Below are 19,566 nucleotides of genomic sequence, written 5' to 3' on the forward strand. Positions count from 1 at the left end.
ATAGTATTGTCATTTCGACAAACCTTCTCTTTCGACCATTTTCGACGCTTTTGTGCTTTTCTCTGTGGAGTCAGTGCTTCTGAAAACAGCTGCCTTCTTTTTCATGCATGTGAACTAAGGAATATTTTTTCCCTCCATCATCTAAAAGGTACGCTTGATTGGAACTATAGACTTATGGAATTGATAAGTTTCCTTTTACTATTGCTTAGAATTTATGTTACATCTGCATTGACCATTTTGATCTTCAATGGTTTTTGAAAATTGAAGGGGGCCAACTTGTTGTTTTTTTTTTGTTATTGCTGGATTGCTCAGGCTCTGCAGAGGGCTGTTAATGGGCCCGGCCCTGTGTGCTGTACGACTACACAGTACACAGGCTCCAAGCCCCGCCCACGCCCCACTGCATCCCTATGTCAGCCTAGCAACCCCTGTAGTTGGTCGGGACCGGCTACAGCGATGACTGTGGTCCACCGCACATAGCTGTGTGACGTCATACTGACTACTCATCCCTTACCCCCACGCCTGGCTGCTGCACACACTGCAGAGCAGTAAATTTGTGCATGACCATTTCCTTCACCAATGTTGTTGGTTCATTTGTTACCTACATTTTTAACTTTTTAGGTGCCAAGCAATTGGTCTGAGAGGCCATCGTAAAAGCAATTAGGTTGTAAGGAAGTTTTGATCAGTCGGCATCTCACCGTCTGCTTTATGCACCCTTTGGGCTCTACTAGAAAAGGTCTCGACTCTAGAACTTTTGCATACTTACTTGATTTAGAAACCTGAACTAAGGACAGGTCAAATAAAGCTGAAAACATAAATAACTTTTAGGCAACCCTACTATGGCTGTCTTGTATCACAATTATCAGCACCCATACCAATATCCAGCACTCAGCAGTGTCAGTCAGCAGCTGCCAAATGAGCAGTGTGCACTGCGCTATGGCAGTTAATAAGACCTGAGATATGGGCATGGCTCTGCACTAAAGCATGCTATGCAAAAAGTGTAAACATCAAGAGCAATAGGACCAACCCACACCTGCCCACACCTAGGTACTGTGTCTTTAGTGAGGAGTGGATAATTCTCACTTCAAATATTGTGAGGTTAACCTCACAGTCTAGGTACACTTCACACTGACAAGATCTTATTATATTTGGCATAGTTTGCAGTCAGGGTTATTTATTTGCTAAGTTTTCATTTTGTGTCATGGTTTGTGCTCCTCACAAGAGAATAGCCAACATAAACCGTGAAGTACACTTCCAGCTCTGTGTGGTTTTGTTTAGTGTTGTGTCTCTGTTCTGGCCGACAGCGGTGCCCTGATGGCGGAGTGCGTGGGCGGCGCCGAGGCGCTCTCGGAGGGCGACGCCTGGTCGGGCGATGAGCTGGAGGAGGGCGAGATTCCGGACGGTGACTGGCACGTGCTGGACCAGGTGGGCAGCACGGCGGCCACCGGCGCCCGCCGCTCGCCCAGGAACGCCTCGGCAGAGAGGCGCCACCACGCCGAGCGCAAAACACGCAGACGCCCTCATTCCGGTGAGTAACCATGCAGCGGACTGAGGGCCTGAGGGGTCATCACAGTAGAGATAGCGTTTGGTCACTCAGGTGATTTCGTGAGTTGTGGATATGAGCCAGACAAGCTGTGTATTTTTTTATGAGATCGTTGCGACTTTATGTGAGACGTTGATGATAAGTACAAGCTGCGAGTGATAAGTGAAACCTTTCGGCAAATTCAATTTCGATGGATGTCCGCTTGTTAAAATTGACGCGTCAATTTTGTTATGAAAAGACGATAAATTCGGCAAGTAATGAACAACGTCGGCGCTTTTTACTAGATAACTTCTTAATTTTGAGTTTATTACGGTACAAAACGTTTTCAACCCATCTATGTATTGAATGTGCACGCTTTTTCCGGAGAGCATAAAACGCATCTACACACTGCGTTTGGGGTCATTGCGACGTGGAAGTTATCGCTAATTACAGACAGTATTACGTTCGCACCCCGCGCGTATTGGGTTAATGTTGTCCCCGTTCTGTGTGATTCGCGGCTGAACCTCACATTAAACCATGTTTTATGTGATTTATTGAAATAAACATAGCGTCTGTGCCGTATCTTGAGCACTGCTCAAGGCTCACCCAACGGCCACAATTAGCGGCTTTGGTCATCAGACGCAAGTAGCAGACCGCTCCTACTGTGTGTCCTGGCAGGCAAGGACAGCTCGAGTGACTCTGGATCGGACGGCGGCCGTCGCTGCCGCCACAGTCAGCGCCACCGGCCGTCAGCACATCACCGACACTCGCGCGCGCGCCGCTCGCCGCACCGCTCCCCGCGCCGCTCGGCCCGCCGGCCGCGCTCGCCACCGCGCGCCTCGCCGCCGCCCAAACGGCGCAGGCCCGTCGAATCGCCAGAGCCGCCGCCGCCGCGTAGTCTAGGCGAGCTGTGCCTGCGAGCGCGCCAAAAACAGGCCTCGCCGCCGCCGCCGGCACCGCCTCCACCGCCGCCGCCGCCACCACCACCTCCGGAGCCAAAGCTGGAGATACCTCTGCCGGCAGGGCCGCCGCCGGGCGAGACGGCCGAGCCGGAGCCGGACCCAGAGCCGGAGATCGTCGAGCTGGAGCCGCCAAGAAAACCGTCGCCGCCGCTAATCGTATTGGACGAAGAGGATTCGCCTCCACAGCCGCCCGAACCGCCGACAGAGCCGGAGACCAGCGAGGTGTCCATAGTGGAAGATAAGCGAGATGTGGCCTTTTTGGCGGCTGTCAATGCTGTTGAGGAAGCTCCGACCGAAGAAGTCAAGCCAGAGGGAGATGTATCAGCGGAGTCGGTACAGGCGGAAGCGCCTGTTGAAGGAATAGAGACAGCAGAAGTAGAAAAGCCAGCGGAAGTAGAAAAGCCAGCGGAAGTGCAAGAAGTCATACCTGAGAAGGAGGGAGAAATGACTGTGGAAGGCGATGAAGAAGAAGGTGTTGAAGAAGAGGAGGAAGATGACGGTCCAGACGAGACGGAACTGGAGCTGCGGCTGATGGCGCTAAGGAGCGTGTTTGACCGTTTCACTGAGGAAGAGGCCAAAATGGAGAAGGAGGCGGGCGACGCCACCGAGGAGCAGGGTCACTCGGAGTCCTCTGAGGTGACTGACGAGGTGTCTCGGGCGTCCTCAGAGAGCGCAGAACAGGCAGCGAAGTCTCCCAAAGGGAGAGCAACGAGACGGCGCAGGGCGAGTGCCGCCAGTGGGAGGCGAGAGTTGAGTCCGGGACAGTTGAGAGCCAAGACAAGGAAGGGACGGAAACAAGACGCGCAAGAATCGTCCTCGAAGCTCTCCATGGTGAAACGACGACAGAAAATATCAGATCGTATGTTCCAGGAGATCGAAAAGCAACTGTCGAAACGAAAAGACTTTGATAAGAATGTGTTTGAGAAGGATCCGTTGAAGTATTTTGTAGGATCTCCACCGAAGCGTGCTGTGTCTGCCATGTCTGAAGTCTTTACCAAATCATCATATGCTGAGCAGTTCCAAGCTTTCATGAAGGCGGTCAGTGCACCTCGCGTGACCGGCAACCGCAAGATGAGCGCAGCAGAGAGCTCTAAAAAGCGCCGCGTGTCGCGAACTCCGCCCACCTCTCCGCCACCGCTGCCACCGGACCCGCCGCCTCCGACCTTCCCACCGCCCCCTCCGCCTCCCCCGATACCGCCGCCGCCGCCTCCGCCCCCGCCCCAGCATCCGCTGCCCCCGCCGCCGCCGCCCCTACCTCCCCTCTCCCCCTCTGACCCGCTGTGTGTCCTGACCGCTCCTCCCCCTCCGCCGCCGCCGGACCCGCACCCCCTCACTGCTCCTCCCCCACCCTCTCTCACCGCTCCTCCCCCACCCCCTCCTCCGTCGCCGCCTCATCCGTCCTCTGATGCTCCGCCCGATCCTCCGGCGGCGGCTCCGACCGTCCCCCAGCCTACTCCGGCGGCGCAGGAGACTTTAGACCGGCCCCAGCCCGTCCGGCAGCGTTCTCGGCAGCTGTCGGCCACCGCAGAGGAAGACGAGGACGAGGACGTACTCCGGGCACAACTGCTCATCTCCATGGCGGCGACCCGCCCGGAGCGCAGGGTACCCACCGCTCCTACATCTGCTCCCGCTCCTCCACCCGCGGCGGCACCCGCACCGGCGACGACCCGGGCAACGACTGCGGCCAATCAGAAGAGAGTGGCAGCGCTGCGCGCTCGGCGGCTGGCGGCGGAGAAGGTCCGGCGAGCGGCGGCGGCGGCGCAGCAGGTCAAACCTCCGGAGCCCCCGCCGGCCACCAAGCGGTTCATCATTAACCTCCAGTCGGACTCTGACGATTCAGACCTGGGCGGCTCGGACGGCGAGGGCTCGGCGGCGGCTGGCGGCGGCAGCGACTTTCTCGGTCAGTTGGACCAGTTCCTGCGCCAGGCGCGGGAGCAGAGCGGTCAGGTGTCCCGGTCGGCGTCCACGTCAGGCCGCCCGTCGCCGTCACAGACACCGCAGCCGGCGGCGGCACCGGCGCAGAGCCAGCAGGCGGGGCCGCAGCCGCCGCAGACCCCTCAGCAGAAGACGCAGAGGGCCCCGGCGAAGGGAACGCCCCAGGTGAGAGGGAGGGACGGGCTACTCGGCGTCCTGTGGGTGGGAGGTGTTTGTTCCGGTGTAGCCCGTTTGCGGGTCCCTCAACTTGGTGCCTTTCTTGTACCATCATTGACATAATTAATTCTCATTTTTATGTAGCTTGTGATGCGTTGAAATAAGTGTGATCGTATAAATTTAAGTTTTTATGTTTTTGAGCGTTAACCTATTAATAAACTTCCAGTAACGTCGCGTCAAAAGGGGCTGCGCTCGTCACTCTGTAGTCAACATTTCAAAAGTACACATCTGGGTGCGCCAATAACCGATTTCGATTGGCCAGGGAACAGAGCGTAATTTACCAAACTTTTGACTAGAAAACTTCAGAATATACACGCGATTTCAGGATCTAGCCAAGCTGCTGCCGAAGGACCGACTGGACGAATACATGCGTCTAAAGGAAATCATCCGGGCGAAGGAGCAACAGAAGCTGGCGGAGAGGAAAGCCCGCCAGCCGGCCGCTGCCCAGCAGTCGACAGCGCTGGTGCCCAAACCAGCCCAGCCGCTGGTCAAGTCCGTCCCAGGGCAGTCCAAAGCTGCCCCGGTGCAACCGAAGCGTGTGGCGGTGCAGCTTAAATCGACTGCGTCACAGGTCGCGCTGGCTGCGGTACCGTCAAAGCCTGCTTCTCCGCAGCCTCCGCCGTCTCCCGTGAAACCCAGGGAGACCACAGCGCAGGCCAAACCGACTGCTGTGCAGTCAACGTCAGTACGAGTAGCAGTGAAGCCGAAACCGAGCTCCTCACAACCCACACCGGCTTCTGCGCAGCCCACAGCGACCGCAGCCAAACCAAAGCCGGCTGAAACGCAGTCCAAGGCGGCTGCCCCAGTGCTCAAAGCTTCCGCACCCAAACCAGCTGAACCCAAACCTGCTGCGTCCAAACCAGCTGAACCCAAACCTGCTGAACCCAAAGCTGCTGAATCCAAACCTGCTGCGTCCAAACCAGCTGAACTCAAACCAGCTGAACCCAAACCAGCTGAACCCAAACCAACTCAACCCAAACCCTCTTCACCCAAACCAGCTGAACCCAAACCGGTTGAGCCCAAACCAGTTGAGCCCAAACCAGCTGAACCCAAACATGCTGAACCCAAACCTGCTGTGCCTAAAACAGCTGAACCCAAACCAGTTGAGCCCAAACCAATTGATCCAACACCAGTTGAACCCAAACCTGCTGTGCCTAAACCAGTTGAACCCAAACCTGCTGCGCCCAAACCAGCTGCGCCCAAACCAGCTGCGCCCAAACCAGGTGCGCCCAAATCGGTTGCAGCCCAGGCAAAACCAGCTGCCCCAAAAGCTACACAACCAGCAACGGGCTCTTCGGAGACAAAAACTGTTTCTCGGCAGTCTGATGGACGTATGGCGAAATCGGACCCGGCCTCTGCAGTTCCTGTATTGGCGGCTGTTGAGCCCGGCTCAGACGCCAGTAAATCTGATGCTACGCCGCGAGCAGTGCCTGTTTCGTCCATCGCTACGGCAGAGAAATCTAGCACAGATGTGGCAGTGGACAAGGCCGCCGCTCCCGCCTTCCAGTCGTTGTTCGCCCCCATTCGCTGGGGTGTGTCGGTCGTGCGCCCCGCCGTCGCTGCCCCGGCACCTCCGCAGCCATCGCTCAAACCGACCGCATTCACCCCTCGCCAAGTGGCGCTCCAGCCGCGGCCGACGGCAGGCGCTGGAGAGATTGCCGGCGCGGCCGCCTCTGGCGCCGGCTCTAAGGCTGGCGGTGCCGCTGCGACGCATGACAAGCGGCCTGCCGCTGGGCGGGCGCCCGCTTCTGAACCGGCCGCAGTGGCTCCCGAACCTGTCGCTGCTGCCGATAGTGTCTCATCGAAGCCACCAGCGAAGCAAGATGCTCGGGCTCCTGGACCTGTGATTCAGCGAAAGGAAGTTGGTGTCAGCGATCCTGCCAGTGATACGGCAGGAGACCAGCGGGACGCCCAGCATCCACCAGACCAGAGGTCGGAGACAGCGGCGAAGACTGGCGCTGAGAAGAAGGCAAGTGATTCATCGGTAACGGGAACCGCGATGTCCGGTGACGGCACTTCAGGACAAGTGGCGACGGAATCGGGCACCTCACAGTCGAGTCTGTTTGAAAAGTTTGTGTTTGCTTCTCCTGACGTGGAGAAGCTGTCGGCACCAGTGTTGGGCGTACGACTGGAGCGTGACACGTATTTCCGCAAGGTTCTGACTGGCCTGGTCACTCCTCCTGGGGTCCGGCGCTTATTTGGAGCCGAGCTGCCTGATCAAGAGAGTTCGGTTACTGGTGAAGAAAGCCCTGCGCTCGATGGGAACGGTACAGCTCCAGCAGAGAGCGTTACCTTGTCTAGCCCGCCTGCCGCCGCCGACAAGACAATGGTAGCTCCAACGGTCACCACCGATAAGCCTTCACCTGCGGAGACTGTTCCAAATCCTCCCGACGTTACATGCTCGGAAGGAGAAGCTGTAACATCTGCGTCCCTCAGCTGCGCGCCTGCCGTCCCGGCGCCCGCCTCTGAGCCGTGTCCTGGCACTCCTGTACGGGTAACTCTCAGTGACGAGGCACTGCGGGCTCGGTACGGTGCGTCGCCCTGCTCTGTCCGGCTGCAGCGGCTCTCCCCAGCGGAGAGAGGGACATCAGTTCGCCAGTCGGTGGACTCTCACGAGCCACACGGGGTCAGCACAGCGCCAGCGGATATAACCGAGAAAACTACTGAAGACCCAGTTCCGGCGCACGATTCATCTAAGTCCGGAGAGGATGTGGTACATCCTACCAGTCAGGACTCGGCCATGTCCCGGCCTGTCCCCGAGCCGGTTGTGGCTGAATCGACAAAGGAGGCTCTGCCAGACACCATGCCTCCCGTCATCACCGGCGTCAGTGACGCACCCATGGAGACCACTTCAGACGACGAGTTGGACGCCGAAGAGGTTCTCCAGGAGGTGGGCGAGATGTGGGAGGATGTGGAAGTGGAGGAGGAAGAAGAGGAAGTGGAGGATGGAGGTTCTCCAGATCACATTCCCCCAGATTTGAGCCGACTGCCGCCCCTGAGCATCACATTACAGGTGACGAGACCGATGGTCGGTCAGCCGGCCGCCTGCTCCATTCACTATGAGGAGGACGAGGACAGAGGGCAGGAAGAGGAGGAGGATGGTGGGGAGGAAGAGGAGGACCAGCAGCCCGGGCATGAGCAGCCGTCCCCGGCACTCTCTGACGCCGAGCTGGATAGGATGAAGCGCATCCTGATGGTGCAGCAGCTGAAGACGTCGGAGAGGAAACTGCGAGACGTTAGGTGAGTAAAAATTGACACGGACTTTGTGTCGCGTAAGCTTTTGTTTTAATGTTTAAGTTCAGGCTCAAATGTTAAAGCTCAGGCTTAAGTTCAGCATTAATGCTACCTTTATGTGCTATCCTTGTTTTACGTGGGTTAAGTCCGTTTCAAATTCTGACAATTCCAAGCATTTCTTACATGTGTTCGGCAAAACTCATTTACTTGTGTGCAAGAACCTAACTCTGTTAAATTTTCGTTGTATTCATTGCAAGTTCTGTTACTTGTTTTAATAGAAGCCAGTTGCGTCTCCCGTTTCGGGATAAGGCGGCCCGTGTACCAGTGCTGCCTGTGGAGCCGTCCGTGTGTGTGTGCCTGTCCCGCAGAGCCACACTGCAGGAGGAGACCCAGCTGTCAGCCGCGCTGCAGTCCAAGCTGCGCGCCGAGCGCACGGCCGCCGCCGAGGCCGGCATGGCCGTGGCCCGTCTGCGGGCCGAGCTGGCTGCCGCCGAGCGCCGCCTGGCCGAGCGCACCTCGCTGTGCGACCGTCTGTCGCAGCAGCTGCGGCTGGTAGCCACCGAGCGCCTGCTGCCGGCCCGGCAACAGCGCCGCGAGCTGGAGAACGCCTGCTCGCGCATGGGCGGCGCCCTGTTCGGAGAAGAGTACCAGCTGCCCGTCCAGGGGCTGGCCGAGTCCTCAGATGAGGAGGAGGATGCTGAGGAACTCGAGGACACTGAGAGGACGGAGGACAGTGGGGATACGCGCCCGGTCCCACGGCAGACCGCTGCCGGGGACGGGGCTCCGTCAGAGAATGTCTCGGCGATATTAGAGACGGAGCGGCGCGACGCTACGATAGACACTGGCGTGGAATCTGCTGACCGGCCGGCGACTGTAGCCGAGCCGCGTAAACCGCCCCTGGCCCCAGCCACGGCCGTAGCCCAGCCTGTCGTGTGCTCAGAGACTGCTGTGGCTCAGATTACACCCACAGTCACTATGGTGAAGCCGATATTCCCGGTGTTAAACATTGAACAGTCGCCAGAATCCGACTCTGTGCCGATCAGACCCAAACGATCACGTGCTCAGAAATCCGCAAAGAAAACTCCCCAGTCTCCGGTCAAGAAAACGCCCCAGTCTCCGGTCAGGAAGGCGCCCCCGTCTCCTGCCAAGAAGACGCCCCAATCTCCGGTCAGAAAGACGCCCCCGTCTCCTGCCAAGAAAACGCCGCAATCCCTGACCAAAACAATCACCCACTCTCCAATCAAGACGCCCGATTCTCCAGCCAAGAAGAATCCCCCGTCCCCCGCGAGGAACACTCGCTCATCCGCGGCCAAAAAGCCGCAGCCGGGTTCTCCGTCCTCGCCGGCATCCAGTCGACGTGGTCGGTCGCGGAGCAGAGTGTGGCGGCGCAGCCCCCCGCCGCCACCGGAGCCGCCTCACGGGCTCCACTCGGTGGTGCAGCGGCCGGAGCGGCGGCCCACGGACGCCGACCGACCAGAGGAGCTGGGGCGCCGCAGCCGGCGGCCGGAGCGGTTCGCCGGGCCGCTGACGGGCGCGCCGGCCGCCGAGCCGCCGCCGCCGCCCCCGGCGCAGACGGTGCCGCCGACGGACGTCAGTGGCCTGCAGTGGCCGCCCGTGCTGGCCGAGTTCAGCGCGCTGCTCCGCGAGACGGCCAGCGACGACGTGACGCCGCGCGCCGCGGCCCGCTACAGGCCCTACGAGTCGCCGCTGCAGCCGCCTGCCCCAGCCAGCATCGGGTGAGTGGGCTGACATAATAAAGGAATGGTTTGAGGGAGTGGCGTTTTTGGCGTCTATTTGAGGCGTCTGTCTAAACTGGCGTCTGTTGAGGAAGCAATGTTTTTGAACGTATTCCCCTCTTGTTGTAATCCCTCTTGCTTCCCCTCTTGTTGTAATCAGCCCTAAATGAACCATACACACTGTTCTGTAAGTGGAGAGAAACTTGTTTATGGTGGGTAGGAGCAATTTTCGCTTCTATCGTTGGCGTATGTGTAAGGCATGTTTACCGCGTTTGCTTTCTCGCTAGAGCGTGTGCTGACTGTTTTCCCTGTGTAGGACTGCGACGCTGTGCTACGGTGCGTGTCTGTGTTCACGGGCCGTCATCAGTGCGTGTCGGTGCGTGTGACCGGTGACCGTGCGTACCCGCGCTGCCCGGCGGCTGCCGTTCTCTTCCCCCAGACGACTGAACCCGCACCTGGTGGTCTGCAAACACGACCTGCTGGGGCGCTGTAACGCCCGCCGCTGCCCCTACCAGCACCTGGGCTCGGAGCGCGAGTGGCGGCACCAGACATCGGCCGGGTACTGCTCACTGTCCGGCGGACCGGGACGACGCGGCGCACCGCCGGCGGAACGGCCCGAGAGGGCACCTCGGCGGGGGAGGGGGAGGGCGGGGGAGGGGTGCGCCCGAGCGGGACTGACGCGGGGAGGTAGGATGGTATAATAGCTGGGTCCGACCCAATCAAAGGGTTTAGTAGAGAATGCGGGCTTCGGGTCTAATGGGTTTGTTTTGATACTTATCGAACCAGATGGGACATTATTTTCACGCCCTCCCGGGCAGTCACCTCCCTCAGGTACAGGGACAGTGAGGGCAGTGCCGGGCGGATGTATCTGTGCGGGGCGGGCGGTGAGTGCCGGACGGTGGGGTACAATCGCTGTGGGTATCAGTGCCGGGCGCGGGGCGGGCTGACGGGCGGGCGGCGGTCGCCGTGGCTGGCCTGTTACAGAGCTGACTCGCCGGTCAGCGGACGGGTCGGCCGGGTGCCCCGTCAGCGCCTGCTGTCAGCGCTGGCCGTCAGCGCGAGTTGTCAGCGCGGGCTGTGAGGTCGGCCACTGGACTCTGGACGCGACGCGGCTCGGTCTGCCGCGACCGGGACTCCTCGGAGGCCGGACTCCGCGCCGACCCACGCAAGGCGACATAGTGGTCACTGCCTACACGCGCACTGGTTGTGGGAGCCTTTGCCGACAAAATATTAACATGGACGACGGTTTTCTTTTACTTGAGCTAAGGATGCTCCACATGTTAATCTTTGAACCGGAATTCGAACCGAAAGGGGCAGTTAACTTCACTCATATTTTACTGGGGCATGCATGCTTAGCTTAGCTAGGCACTGGTGTCATGTTTCGGATCATTTAAAAGTACATTTTGCGATATTTGACTTATTTTAATTAGGGGAAAATGAAAGGAAAATATTTTATAAGGGCAATCATGTATCGCTCGTCGCTAAATCTCGACCGCCTTAATCCTTCCCGTGCGCATCAACTGCGTGTCTTGAATTACGCCGAGGACCGGAACGTTAAATCTTGTAACTTTCTACGTAGTGCTTCTTTTTAGTTTTCGGTTTAGCAACTGTCGACTTCTATAACCACTAAATTAATTTCGATATGTTCACATCTCAAGTTTTTTGAGTTGTTAACTGTGTGTATCTTCGTGTTAATGCATGTTGTGTGTCTTTCATCACTCTGTCGCTGATACACTGATTGTATCATACATCTCACCCCTTCATTTGTTCACTGCCCTGTCCTGTGGCGGCGGTATAGACACCCTCCACCCGCTGTGGTACGCTCGCGGTGACACCGTGACCTGTCGGTGACCTGTGCCGCCGTTTACAGGCCCTCCTACCCGCACGGCTCGACACGTCACCACCACGAGCACAGGTAAGGTATGGCGGCTGGCTCAGTGCGTGTGTGTTCAGGCGGTAGAGCGTGAGAGAGTGATGGTGTAGCCGGGAGACCTGTGACGTCATCGGACCAACTCCGAGACCGGCCGGACGCCACGGATGAACGACTGAGCGAGGAAGTCACAAAGGGTCGTCATCCGAAACGGAGGCGTCTCGTCAGCACCGGCCCAGATTCTCCGCGGTGACGAAGCGCGGCGTACCGTCAGCGCTCCCGACCGGCTGTGGCTAGTGACGTCACGGAAGGACGTGGCCGGCGGCGGTGGATAAACTATTGACGTCACTGGCACAGAGGACCAATCGCCGGCCTACATGCCGCGGGCAATTACCGTCACAAATCGAGCAGCTGGTAATGCGTGGCTGCGACGGCTGAACCGTCCGCGTCAAACGCCTCCAGCCCAAAGGGTAAAATACGAGCTTTGCTGCTGCGTCGGCCAGTCGTTCTGCGGTGGCGTCATTTGCTCAGTGTCGGCTGGTGCTCAGGGAAACGCGCCGGGGCGCTCGTTCAAGCCAAAACCTCGCGGCGCCGCGGGGCTCGCAAATGTGACATGGGTGCCTTCGTGCCAGTGTGCTGGCGCCGTGTTGTGCGTTTGAAGATGTGAACCATTGTCGCTGCTTATCCTAGGACTGAGTGTTATTGAATGGTGTTTGTTCCAGAGCCGCTCAGTTTTGTTGTATTTCCAAATAACCATATGACGTCAACGTTTCAAAAAATGAGAATATATTCAATGTATGAAAAATTCTTCTTTTTGTTGTCTATCTGGCTCAGATGCTCATGAAAGATACGTGATTTTAATGCTTCAGATGGGATTGAAAATGACAAAATCGACCGAAATTGAGCGGCGATGAGTCAAATTGTTCTAAGAAAAATCCAATTTTAACTCTTATCGCGGTTATGCAGTACGGATTTGCTCACGTCACTTATGAGTCGTTCCTTCTTAGCTTTCACCTTTTTGTATACACTTTTCACTGTTCAACCACGTTTTGCTTTTGTTACTGCACAATCTTACAATAAGTTTGCCTTGTTCAGTTATGAAACATCTCTCCAACTCATGCTTCAATTACCATCATCCTTTCATCCACCGACCACCTGTCGTCCTGGCACACACCAGTCATAGCGCTGAGCATTCCCTCGATGCCACACCATCTACAGCGTCTCGGTCGGATTGGACTGAGCCGTGATCAGGTGACCTATACTCTGGATCGTCTCGGGTGTTTGAACCACGTCGGCTTCCTGTCAATTGTGACGCCCTGCTCCTTAGAGCTGACTGATCGGTGTATCCCGTTAGGTGAGCCTGGTGTGACCTTTTCTGAATGTTGCGTCAGAAAGCATTCTCCGCTCATGAGGTCAGTTCATTGTCTGAGTGAGAGAACAATGCTGTGATAAAAGACAAATACAGCCAAGAAAAGTGTTGCTGTCTTTTCATGGTTCGGAGAGCAAGAGAAGTGGCTGCGAACGCGAGGCGTCAACTGCAGTTATAGCGACGATAAAACTGCCAACCTTCGCGTTTACTTCGAAAACCCACAGCACACGAGACACTGCTGACGATGACTGATATATATTTACACAATACGAATAACCATTAACTCCGCACCAGACAGGTATATCTGTATGTATAAGTCCGCGGCCGCGGCGGATCGGACCGCGGCTCCGCTCTACTCGTGGAATGGCTGGCGGACGCCGGTGGAGAGGGAACTGACACCTAGAGCTCGGAGCGCACGCGGCAAATGATCGAGGGGAGCTGGTGGGGGCGGACCGCGCCGCGCCACTGATTGCAGCGGTGTGGGATGGCCGGCCGAGGTACCGCCGGGCTTTGCGCTGACCCAAGCCGCAGCAGCCCGGCTAGACGTAGACGTCCTTACTTGGATTTAGATGATTTTCAATTTGGCCAATTACACTACCAAATGCAAACCATTATGGATTCTGTCTATTCCGGGCGGCTGCTGCTAGATCCCGTTACACAGCGCTCTGGCGGATGACTCGGAAACAATGTATAAATAAAATGCCGGTCAGTCACAACTACACTCGGGCAGGGACAATTATTATGATCGCTTACAAAACGGGCTACCTCGGCAGCCACCGACGCGGCGAGTGGTCACTGTGAGCCGGGGCTAGCATCAGCTCAGCGCCACGGGGCACTTCGGGGCGAGGCGAGTCCCGTAATTACCCTTCTCGAATCCCTCGACATAAACGATAAAATGCAAAACCTGCAGGCTCTGTACCGGCGCCTAGTAAACACATACATTAGCCGCTTCTGATTGAATAACCGAGCATTGAGGGGAGAGCTTACACTTGAAATAACACAGAAACCAGGTTCCAAACAGCTCGAGCTATTCACAACGTCTTTAAGTCACAACTCACTGTCTGGTCAACCAACTGATGATACACGCTAATATCCGGCCAATACCGCCTGGCTGTGTGCGCTACGGTCGCCCTCGCCACTCCCACCGCTATGTCACGAAGTACGCTGGCGCCTGACACAGGACAGAGGCGAAACACCTAGATCGCAGACGACAGAGAGAGGGGGAGAGAGTGTGGGAGCTGAGAGGAACACGGAGAGAGGAGCGGAGAGAGACTAACTGTGACAGACAGAGGATACAGGAGGGCAGTACCAGTAGCTACTCGGCTCGCACGCAGTACGAACACGTCTCCAGCTAGTTCACTGCACACACACACACATACAGACACTGCAGCTACGCGCCGGCGGACGCGGCCCGCGGCGGCACGCGCTGGGTCCGCGGGACAGGCCTGGCACCCGCCGGCCACTGCCCACCACAGGCAGCGGCCGCGGGGCGGCGCACCGCCCGCCGCACCTACACTAGCCGGGTGAGCGCCTTTCGGCTTATTATTGTTACACCGACCACCAGTCAAAGCCGGGTGAGAAGCGGCGTGTGAGGCCTGCTGTGTCCTGTGATCGGGCCGCGCCTGGCTCGGGCGGGGTGACACCGCTGAGAGCGCCGGCTCCGGACCGCACGGCGGCCGGGTCGGTCGGCTCCAGCGGTGGACAATCAGCACGGCCGGCAGCTCCGCCGCTCCCCGTCACCGGCAGCTACAATACCGTGCTCGGGCTGCGGGCGGCCTTCCTCTCCAGCTCACTCGCCGGCGTGGCGCGAGCCGAGGCCGAGCGGCCGGCCGCCGCCGCCGCTGCCGCTCCCACCACCGGGGAGGGCGCGTAGGAGCGGGACTGGCCGAACCCACCGCCGCCGCCACGGGAGGGCAGCGGGTCAAACGGGTCGTGCGCCGCCCGTCCGCCGCCGTCACCGCCCAGCGTCAGCCGGGAGAACTCCATGGTAGACGACTGGGTGACGAAGCCCGAATCTCGGCCATCAGAGCCCGCAAACGGGTCTGACGAACCGAACGGATCACCGCCCGAGAAGGGGTCGCTCCCGGCGAACGGGTCTGCGCCGGCGCCGGTCGGCGACGCGAACGGGTCCGAGTCCGGGTCGACGGAGGCGAACGGGTCGCCGCGGTCGGTCTCGGACGCGGCGAACGGATCCGCGCCGGCGAACGGGTCATGCGCCGAGAACGGGTCGGCGACGGTCGGCGGCCGCGCCGACTCGGTCGACGGGGAAGCCCACACGTCGTCAGCGGTGGCCGCGCCGCCGCTGGTGAACTGAAACGGCGCCAGAGGCGGTCCGTCAGACAGGTGGGGTGATCGGGGGGGGGGGGAGGGTACACAAGGGCAGGGGCGATACAGGCTTGTTACTAATATCAACCAAGATTCATCTCAACAAATTAGCCCAGACAGTGGTTCAGGGGAACATTCACTGCTTTGCATTTCAACCTTAGCTGACACACCGTAAGTGAAGATATCGACGACCAATGTGACGAAAAGACAATTGGTCCACAGTTGTCAATGACTAATGAGTCACCATAACGAAGTAAGAACCAGACTACGCAAGGAATAACATTTCGGAATAAAGTTAGCTGTTGTGGGTGAAACACAGTTCAGTCATCATGATCAAAGATGGAATTGTGTGCCATTTGAACGCAGGACTGCAACTTCAGCATGCCTTAAATATCAAAGGAAAGTAATTCCGACAGAGCAACAATAGCAGTTCGTACATGACGATGGTACGAAAAGCTACTATGTTCAACATTTACATGCGTTCAGCGTACAAACCACAAAAATATAAACGACAAAAAGTGGTGCTACTTGCTTCGACGCCAAAGGTGATGTCGAGGGTCAAAATGAAACGCTAACGCTTTTACTACAAATTAATAACGAGGATAAACGGATACACACCAACCGTAAGTTGATACCAATCATCACTTTTTGGGATGCTGGAAGAGAGGTCGTATACATTGCTGCGGCTCGCAGGATGTATAACGTCCTTGGGGCAGGTCAAAGTGCGATTCATACCAAAGAAAAACGCGACACAATCAAGAGACAGTGCTTTCTTTCATCAGTCTGGTCTATGTGCGATGTCCGGGCTGTTACGGGCTAACTGGCGCATGCTCACAAAACACATCCATTGACAAAACGGTAGGCTGACGTCGGTGAGTTCCATACCTACAGCGACAGACAATGTCGCCTCCTAGGGCGTGAGAAGCACGTCACTGCAACGACCGGCCGGCGGGGTTAGTCGCGCGCGGCAACTCTCTCTCAGATCGGTCAGAGCTCCATACGAGACAGCACAGGGGCCGGCACCACACTCATACGAACAATATGTTAGCTTGGATAGCTGTGGGTTAGCAGCAGGTTTACCCTCACCACTATTGTGCTAGCAGGGTCTGAGACATATCACAGCTACATGAATGTTTAAAGGGCACAAGACAGAATGATGACACAATCAGAAACATTCTGGTATTCCTCAACCTTCCATTTCAGTTATCGGGGGATTACAGATGATACAACAGAGTACCTAGCTCAGTGAAAGCGATGGATCAAGTTCGCACAGTGTAACTATAAGTGAGGGATCCCGGGTATGACAGTCCAGTTATCAGCAAATAATTACACTGCTGACAATCCAGTTCTAGGCGAGGGATTTCAGTTCTGACAGTCCAGCAATAACGGAGGGATTCCAGTTCCGACAATCCAGTTACAAGCGAGGGATTTCAGTTTTGACAGTCTAGTTACAGACGAGAGACCCCAGTTCTGACAGTAGCCCTCCTGACCCCCCCCCCCCCGCTGTCCCGGTGTCTGTACCCACGGCGACAGGGCGCCGGCTCGCGGCAGTCTCACCTGATCGAAGTTGGCAAAGTCAGCGAACCCCACGCCGCCGGAGCCGCCCGTCGCCGGCGTCGCCGACTGCTCCTGCTGCTTGGCCGCGAACGACGGCGGCGGCGGCCGGGCAGGCACGTTTTTGGGCGGTGCCGGGCGCGGGGGAGGCACCTGGGTGTGAACAGACACATATCGTCAGCCATACGCCACTGCTTGAGGGTCACGCGAGAAGGGTTACGCACAAAGCATACATAATGAAATGCTCGCAGACTAGACCAGCATACATAAACACCGTGTCATCACATATTTGACAGTTCATTATGCCAAACGAAAAGCCGTCAGTATGATAAATAAAACACTTTAACTGGCAAAGTACCATCATCCAACGAATAACTAATAAGAGTAAAAACACTTTTCGTTTTCATTATGTTTTCCATTACGCCGTTGTAGCATGCAGCCGTGTTGGCTATGTGTTTAGGTCGCGTCACGATATTATATTTACAATATTATGAGGATGAATACATCTTCCACGTCCCACTAATTACGTAAACCGTCCTCAGCTCTCACCTTTCCAGCCGGTTTGGGCGGCAGGTCGGGTGTGACAGACGGCGGTCGCGCCGGTGCCGCCGAGGGAGCCGCGAAGGGCTCAGCGCCGAACGGATCGGCGTGCGCGGGCGACGGCTCGGCGGCCGGGGCGGCGGCGGCAGGCGCGTCCCAGCCGCCGAACGGGTCCGAGGCGCCCCAGGCGGCCCCGCCGCCGCCACTGCTGCCACCACCTCCACCACCGCTGGTTGGTCGGAACGGGTCGTTGAAGCCGTTCGTGGCGAAAGAGGGCGCCGCAGGACGGGGCGGCGGCTGCGGCAGAGAGACGGGGTGGCGTCAGAGGAAGACGAGAGTAAACGGCGAGCAACGAAAAGAGCAGCACTGCTGCAGGCCTGCAAGTACATTACATTCACACTTTTAGGGCCATAGACACTGAGAGCACACCAAAACATGAATTAATGGGTATAGAGCATCCAGCTACTTAAGACGACGTGTAAAACGCAAACAACGTTTAGAGCCCACCAGTACCGAATCCCAACTAGCCTGCCCGGTCACCAGATGGCGCCGCATCTGCATCGCCTCACCTGTGACTTCTGTTCGGGCTCCGGTTCCGGCTCCGGTTCCGGTTCCGGTTCCGGACTGAGCATGCTGCGGATCTCCGTGAACTGCGGGTCGGCAAACGACTGGTCGACCGGGTCCAGGGCCGAGTCCGGCACGCTGGTCACGTCTCCGCTGCTGAGCGCCGCCTCGCACTGCTCCAGCGCCTCGGACATCCTCCGCTGACACTCCTCCAGCTGGGTGACCTTCGTCTTGGCCTGACGGGAGGGGTGGGAGGGTTAGTGGAGGAAGTAGACGACTGGTGTCGCACGACGGTCCTACGAAAGGACCGTAAAAAGAAAACGACACGGAAGTACGTACTACAAATTGTACGTCGATTATATGCCAAGTAAAAGCCGAAACACAATGCATTGTATCCCCGCTCCCAGTAGTAGAGATCTCGGTACACCTCTCCCCGTACCGCCCCCCCCCCCATCCTGACTCATTACCTGGCTGAGCTGGAGCGCGGCGTCCTCCATGGTCCGTCCGAGCCGCTCCTGCCGCTCGGTGGTCTCCTTCACCTGGCGCTCCAAGCTGAGCTCCTCGTCCCGCAGCTCGGTCAGCTCGCGCCGCTTGTCGGCCAGCTCCTGCTCCTGAGCCACCAGCGACTCCTCCTGGTCCTTGACCTGCGACTGCAAACGGTCCACCTAGGAGGGGCGAGGGGGAGGGGGCGGGATCAGTCAATGGAAGCAAGGGTATGGCCTCGATGCGGAGCATTAAGGCATCTTCACTTCTTGCTAACGGCTCAAAACATTCAAAGTTGGTTTGTGACAGCGAGATCGAAAACGCCATCCTTAAAAAATATATCGATGACAAAGAAGAATCGCATAAAATGGTGCATGTTGAAGCATCAAAGAAAAAATTACTTAAGAGTAAAGACGAGCAAGAAGTAGAGTTGGGAGATATCTGTAAAACGCATTCCACATAAACAAGTAGGATGGCGAATAAAAGTGTCACAGTGCGCCTTCAACAAGTAGTTTTCACGATACGAAAAGAAGCATGGAGGCTGAGCAATAGACTTACTAAACCAGAGCATGAAAAAGCAGTGAGAAAAGACGGATACATTTAAGCACGAGTGAGTTTCCGGTACCAAAAATTGCAAAGGAAACATGTTAAAATAGCCAACCACGCGTCAGAATAAGCTCATTTCAACAATAATATCAGCTCAAAAGCACTTGATACCGGACAATATATGCCATAACATCTGCAAAGACACTGATTCCACAGACGTTCCCAACCCGCCTTTCTTGCGACGCTTCAAAGGACAGTTGCGGAAGAAGTACGCAGACAAACACCCAGCGGTCGCCACCGCCCTGGCTGGGCCCGCCCCTACACTCACCTTCTCCTGTTCGCGCGCCACCTCATCTTTGGCGGCCTGGAGGTCTTTCTCCAGCCTACTGGTCTGCGGTGCAGCACGAGGGGCGGGAGGGTCAGCCGCCAGACCGCCGGCCGCCGACTACCGGGGTGCAAACTAACACACGAGGCGGGCAGCAGAGCAAAACAAGGCCGGCACAACGTGATAAACACAAACCGAATCGGCCACTGTGTGGCATGTATGAGAATCAAACAAGATCAAACGTAAGATGTACACATGTTCTCGATTGAAGAGCTCATTGAAATGGCTTGGTCATCTCGCAATTTTTGTGTTTGAGTAACCCGATACCAAAACAAAGAGCCAGCCATTCCAATAAGCTCCTATCGAGAAAATACTGTCTGTAAATTAT

The 19,566-nt window shown here is 57.1% G+C and overlaps 2 protein-coding genes across 3 annotated transcripts in view; one reads left to right on the forward strand and one right to left on the reverse strand.

Moving 5' to 3' along the window:
• Positions 1 to 61: 61 nt before the first annotated feature.
• On the forward strand, positions 62 to 12,277 carry LOC122380479 (nascent polypeptide-associated complex subunit alpha, muscle-specific form-like). Of its 2 annotated transcripts, XM_043363665.1 has the most exons (8): positions 62 to 148; positions 1,302 to 1,525; positions 2,198 to 4,581; positions 4,958 to 5,826; positions 5,857 to 7,872; positions 8,235 to 9,602; positions 10,042 to 10,161; positions 11,473 to 12,277. In XM_043363665.1, exons 2-8 carry the CDS (start codon positions 1,312 to 1,314, stop codon positions 11,519 to 11,521), a joined length of 7,020 nt encoding a protein of 2,339 aa, XP_043219600.1. In that variant the 5' UTR covers positions 62 to 148; positions 1,302 to 1,311; the 3' UTR covers positions 11,522 to 12,277. The 2 variants fall into 2 exon arrangements, with proteins under 2 accessions (XP_043219600.1, XP_043219599.1); XM_043363664.1 differs by having other exon boundaries at positions 4,958 to 7,872.
• An 803-nt stretch (positions 12,278 to 13,080) lies between these two features.
• Positions 13,081 to 19,566, reverse strand: part of LOC122380480 (epidermal growth factor receptor substrate 15-like 1) — a 31,147-nt gene continuing 24,661 nt past the window's right edge. Inside the window, exons 11-16 of the mRNA XM_043363666.1 lie at positions 19,182 to 19,244; positions 18,292 to 18,489; positions 17,830 to 18,060; positions 17,270 to 17,557; positions 16,724 to 16,873; positions 13,081 to 15,151 (exon numbers count right to left, since the gene is read on the reverse strand). Of these exons, the coding sequence (XP_043219601.1) occupies positions 14,588 to 15,151; positions 16,724 to 16,873; positions 17,270 to 17,557; positions 17,830 to 18,060; positions 18,292 to 18,489; positions 19,182 to 19,244 (1,494 nt within the window). The 3' untranslated portion in view covers positions 13,081 to 14,587. The remainder of the gene's footprint in view (positions 15,152 to 16,723; positions 16,874 to 17,269; positions 17,558 to 17,829; positions 18,061 to 18,291; positions 18,490 to 19,181; positions 19,245 to 19,566) is intronic.

This window comes from Amphibalanus amphitrite, unplaced genomic scaffold (assembly GCF_019059575.1).
Source record: "Amphibalanus amphitrite isolate SeventyFive unplaced genomic scaffold, NRLGWU_Aamphi_draft 000098F_arrow, whole genome shotgun sequence".
NCBI lineage: Eukaryota > Metazoa > Arthropoda > Thecostraca > Balanomorpha > Balanidae > Amphibalanus > Amphibalanus amphitrite.

Bases quoted from the DNA above. Each gene is read 5' to 3' on its own strand.
- LOC122380479 (XM_043363664.1), top strand. From the start codon at position 1,312: ATGGCGGAGTGCGTGGGCGGCGCCGAGGCGCTCTCGGAGGGCGACGCC. The intron at 4,582-4,957 runs GTGAGAGGGAGG...ACGCGATTTCAG, and splicing joins CGGCGAAGGGAACGCCCCAG to GATCTAGCCAAGCTGCTGCC. The intron at 9,603-10,041 runs GTGAGTGGGCTG...CTCTTCCCCCAG, and splicing joins CCTGCCCCAGCCAGCATCGG to ACGACTGAACCCGCACCTGG.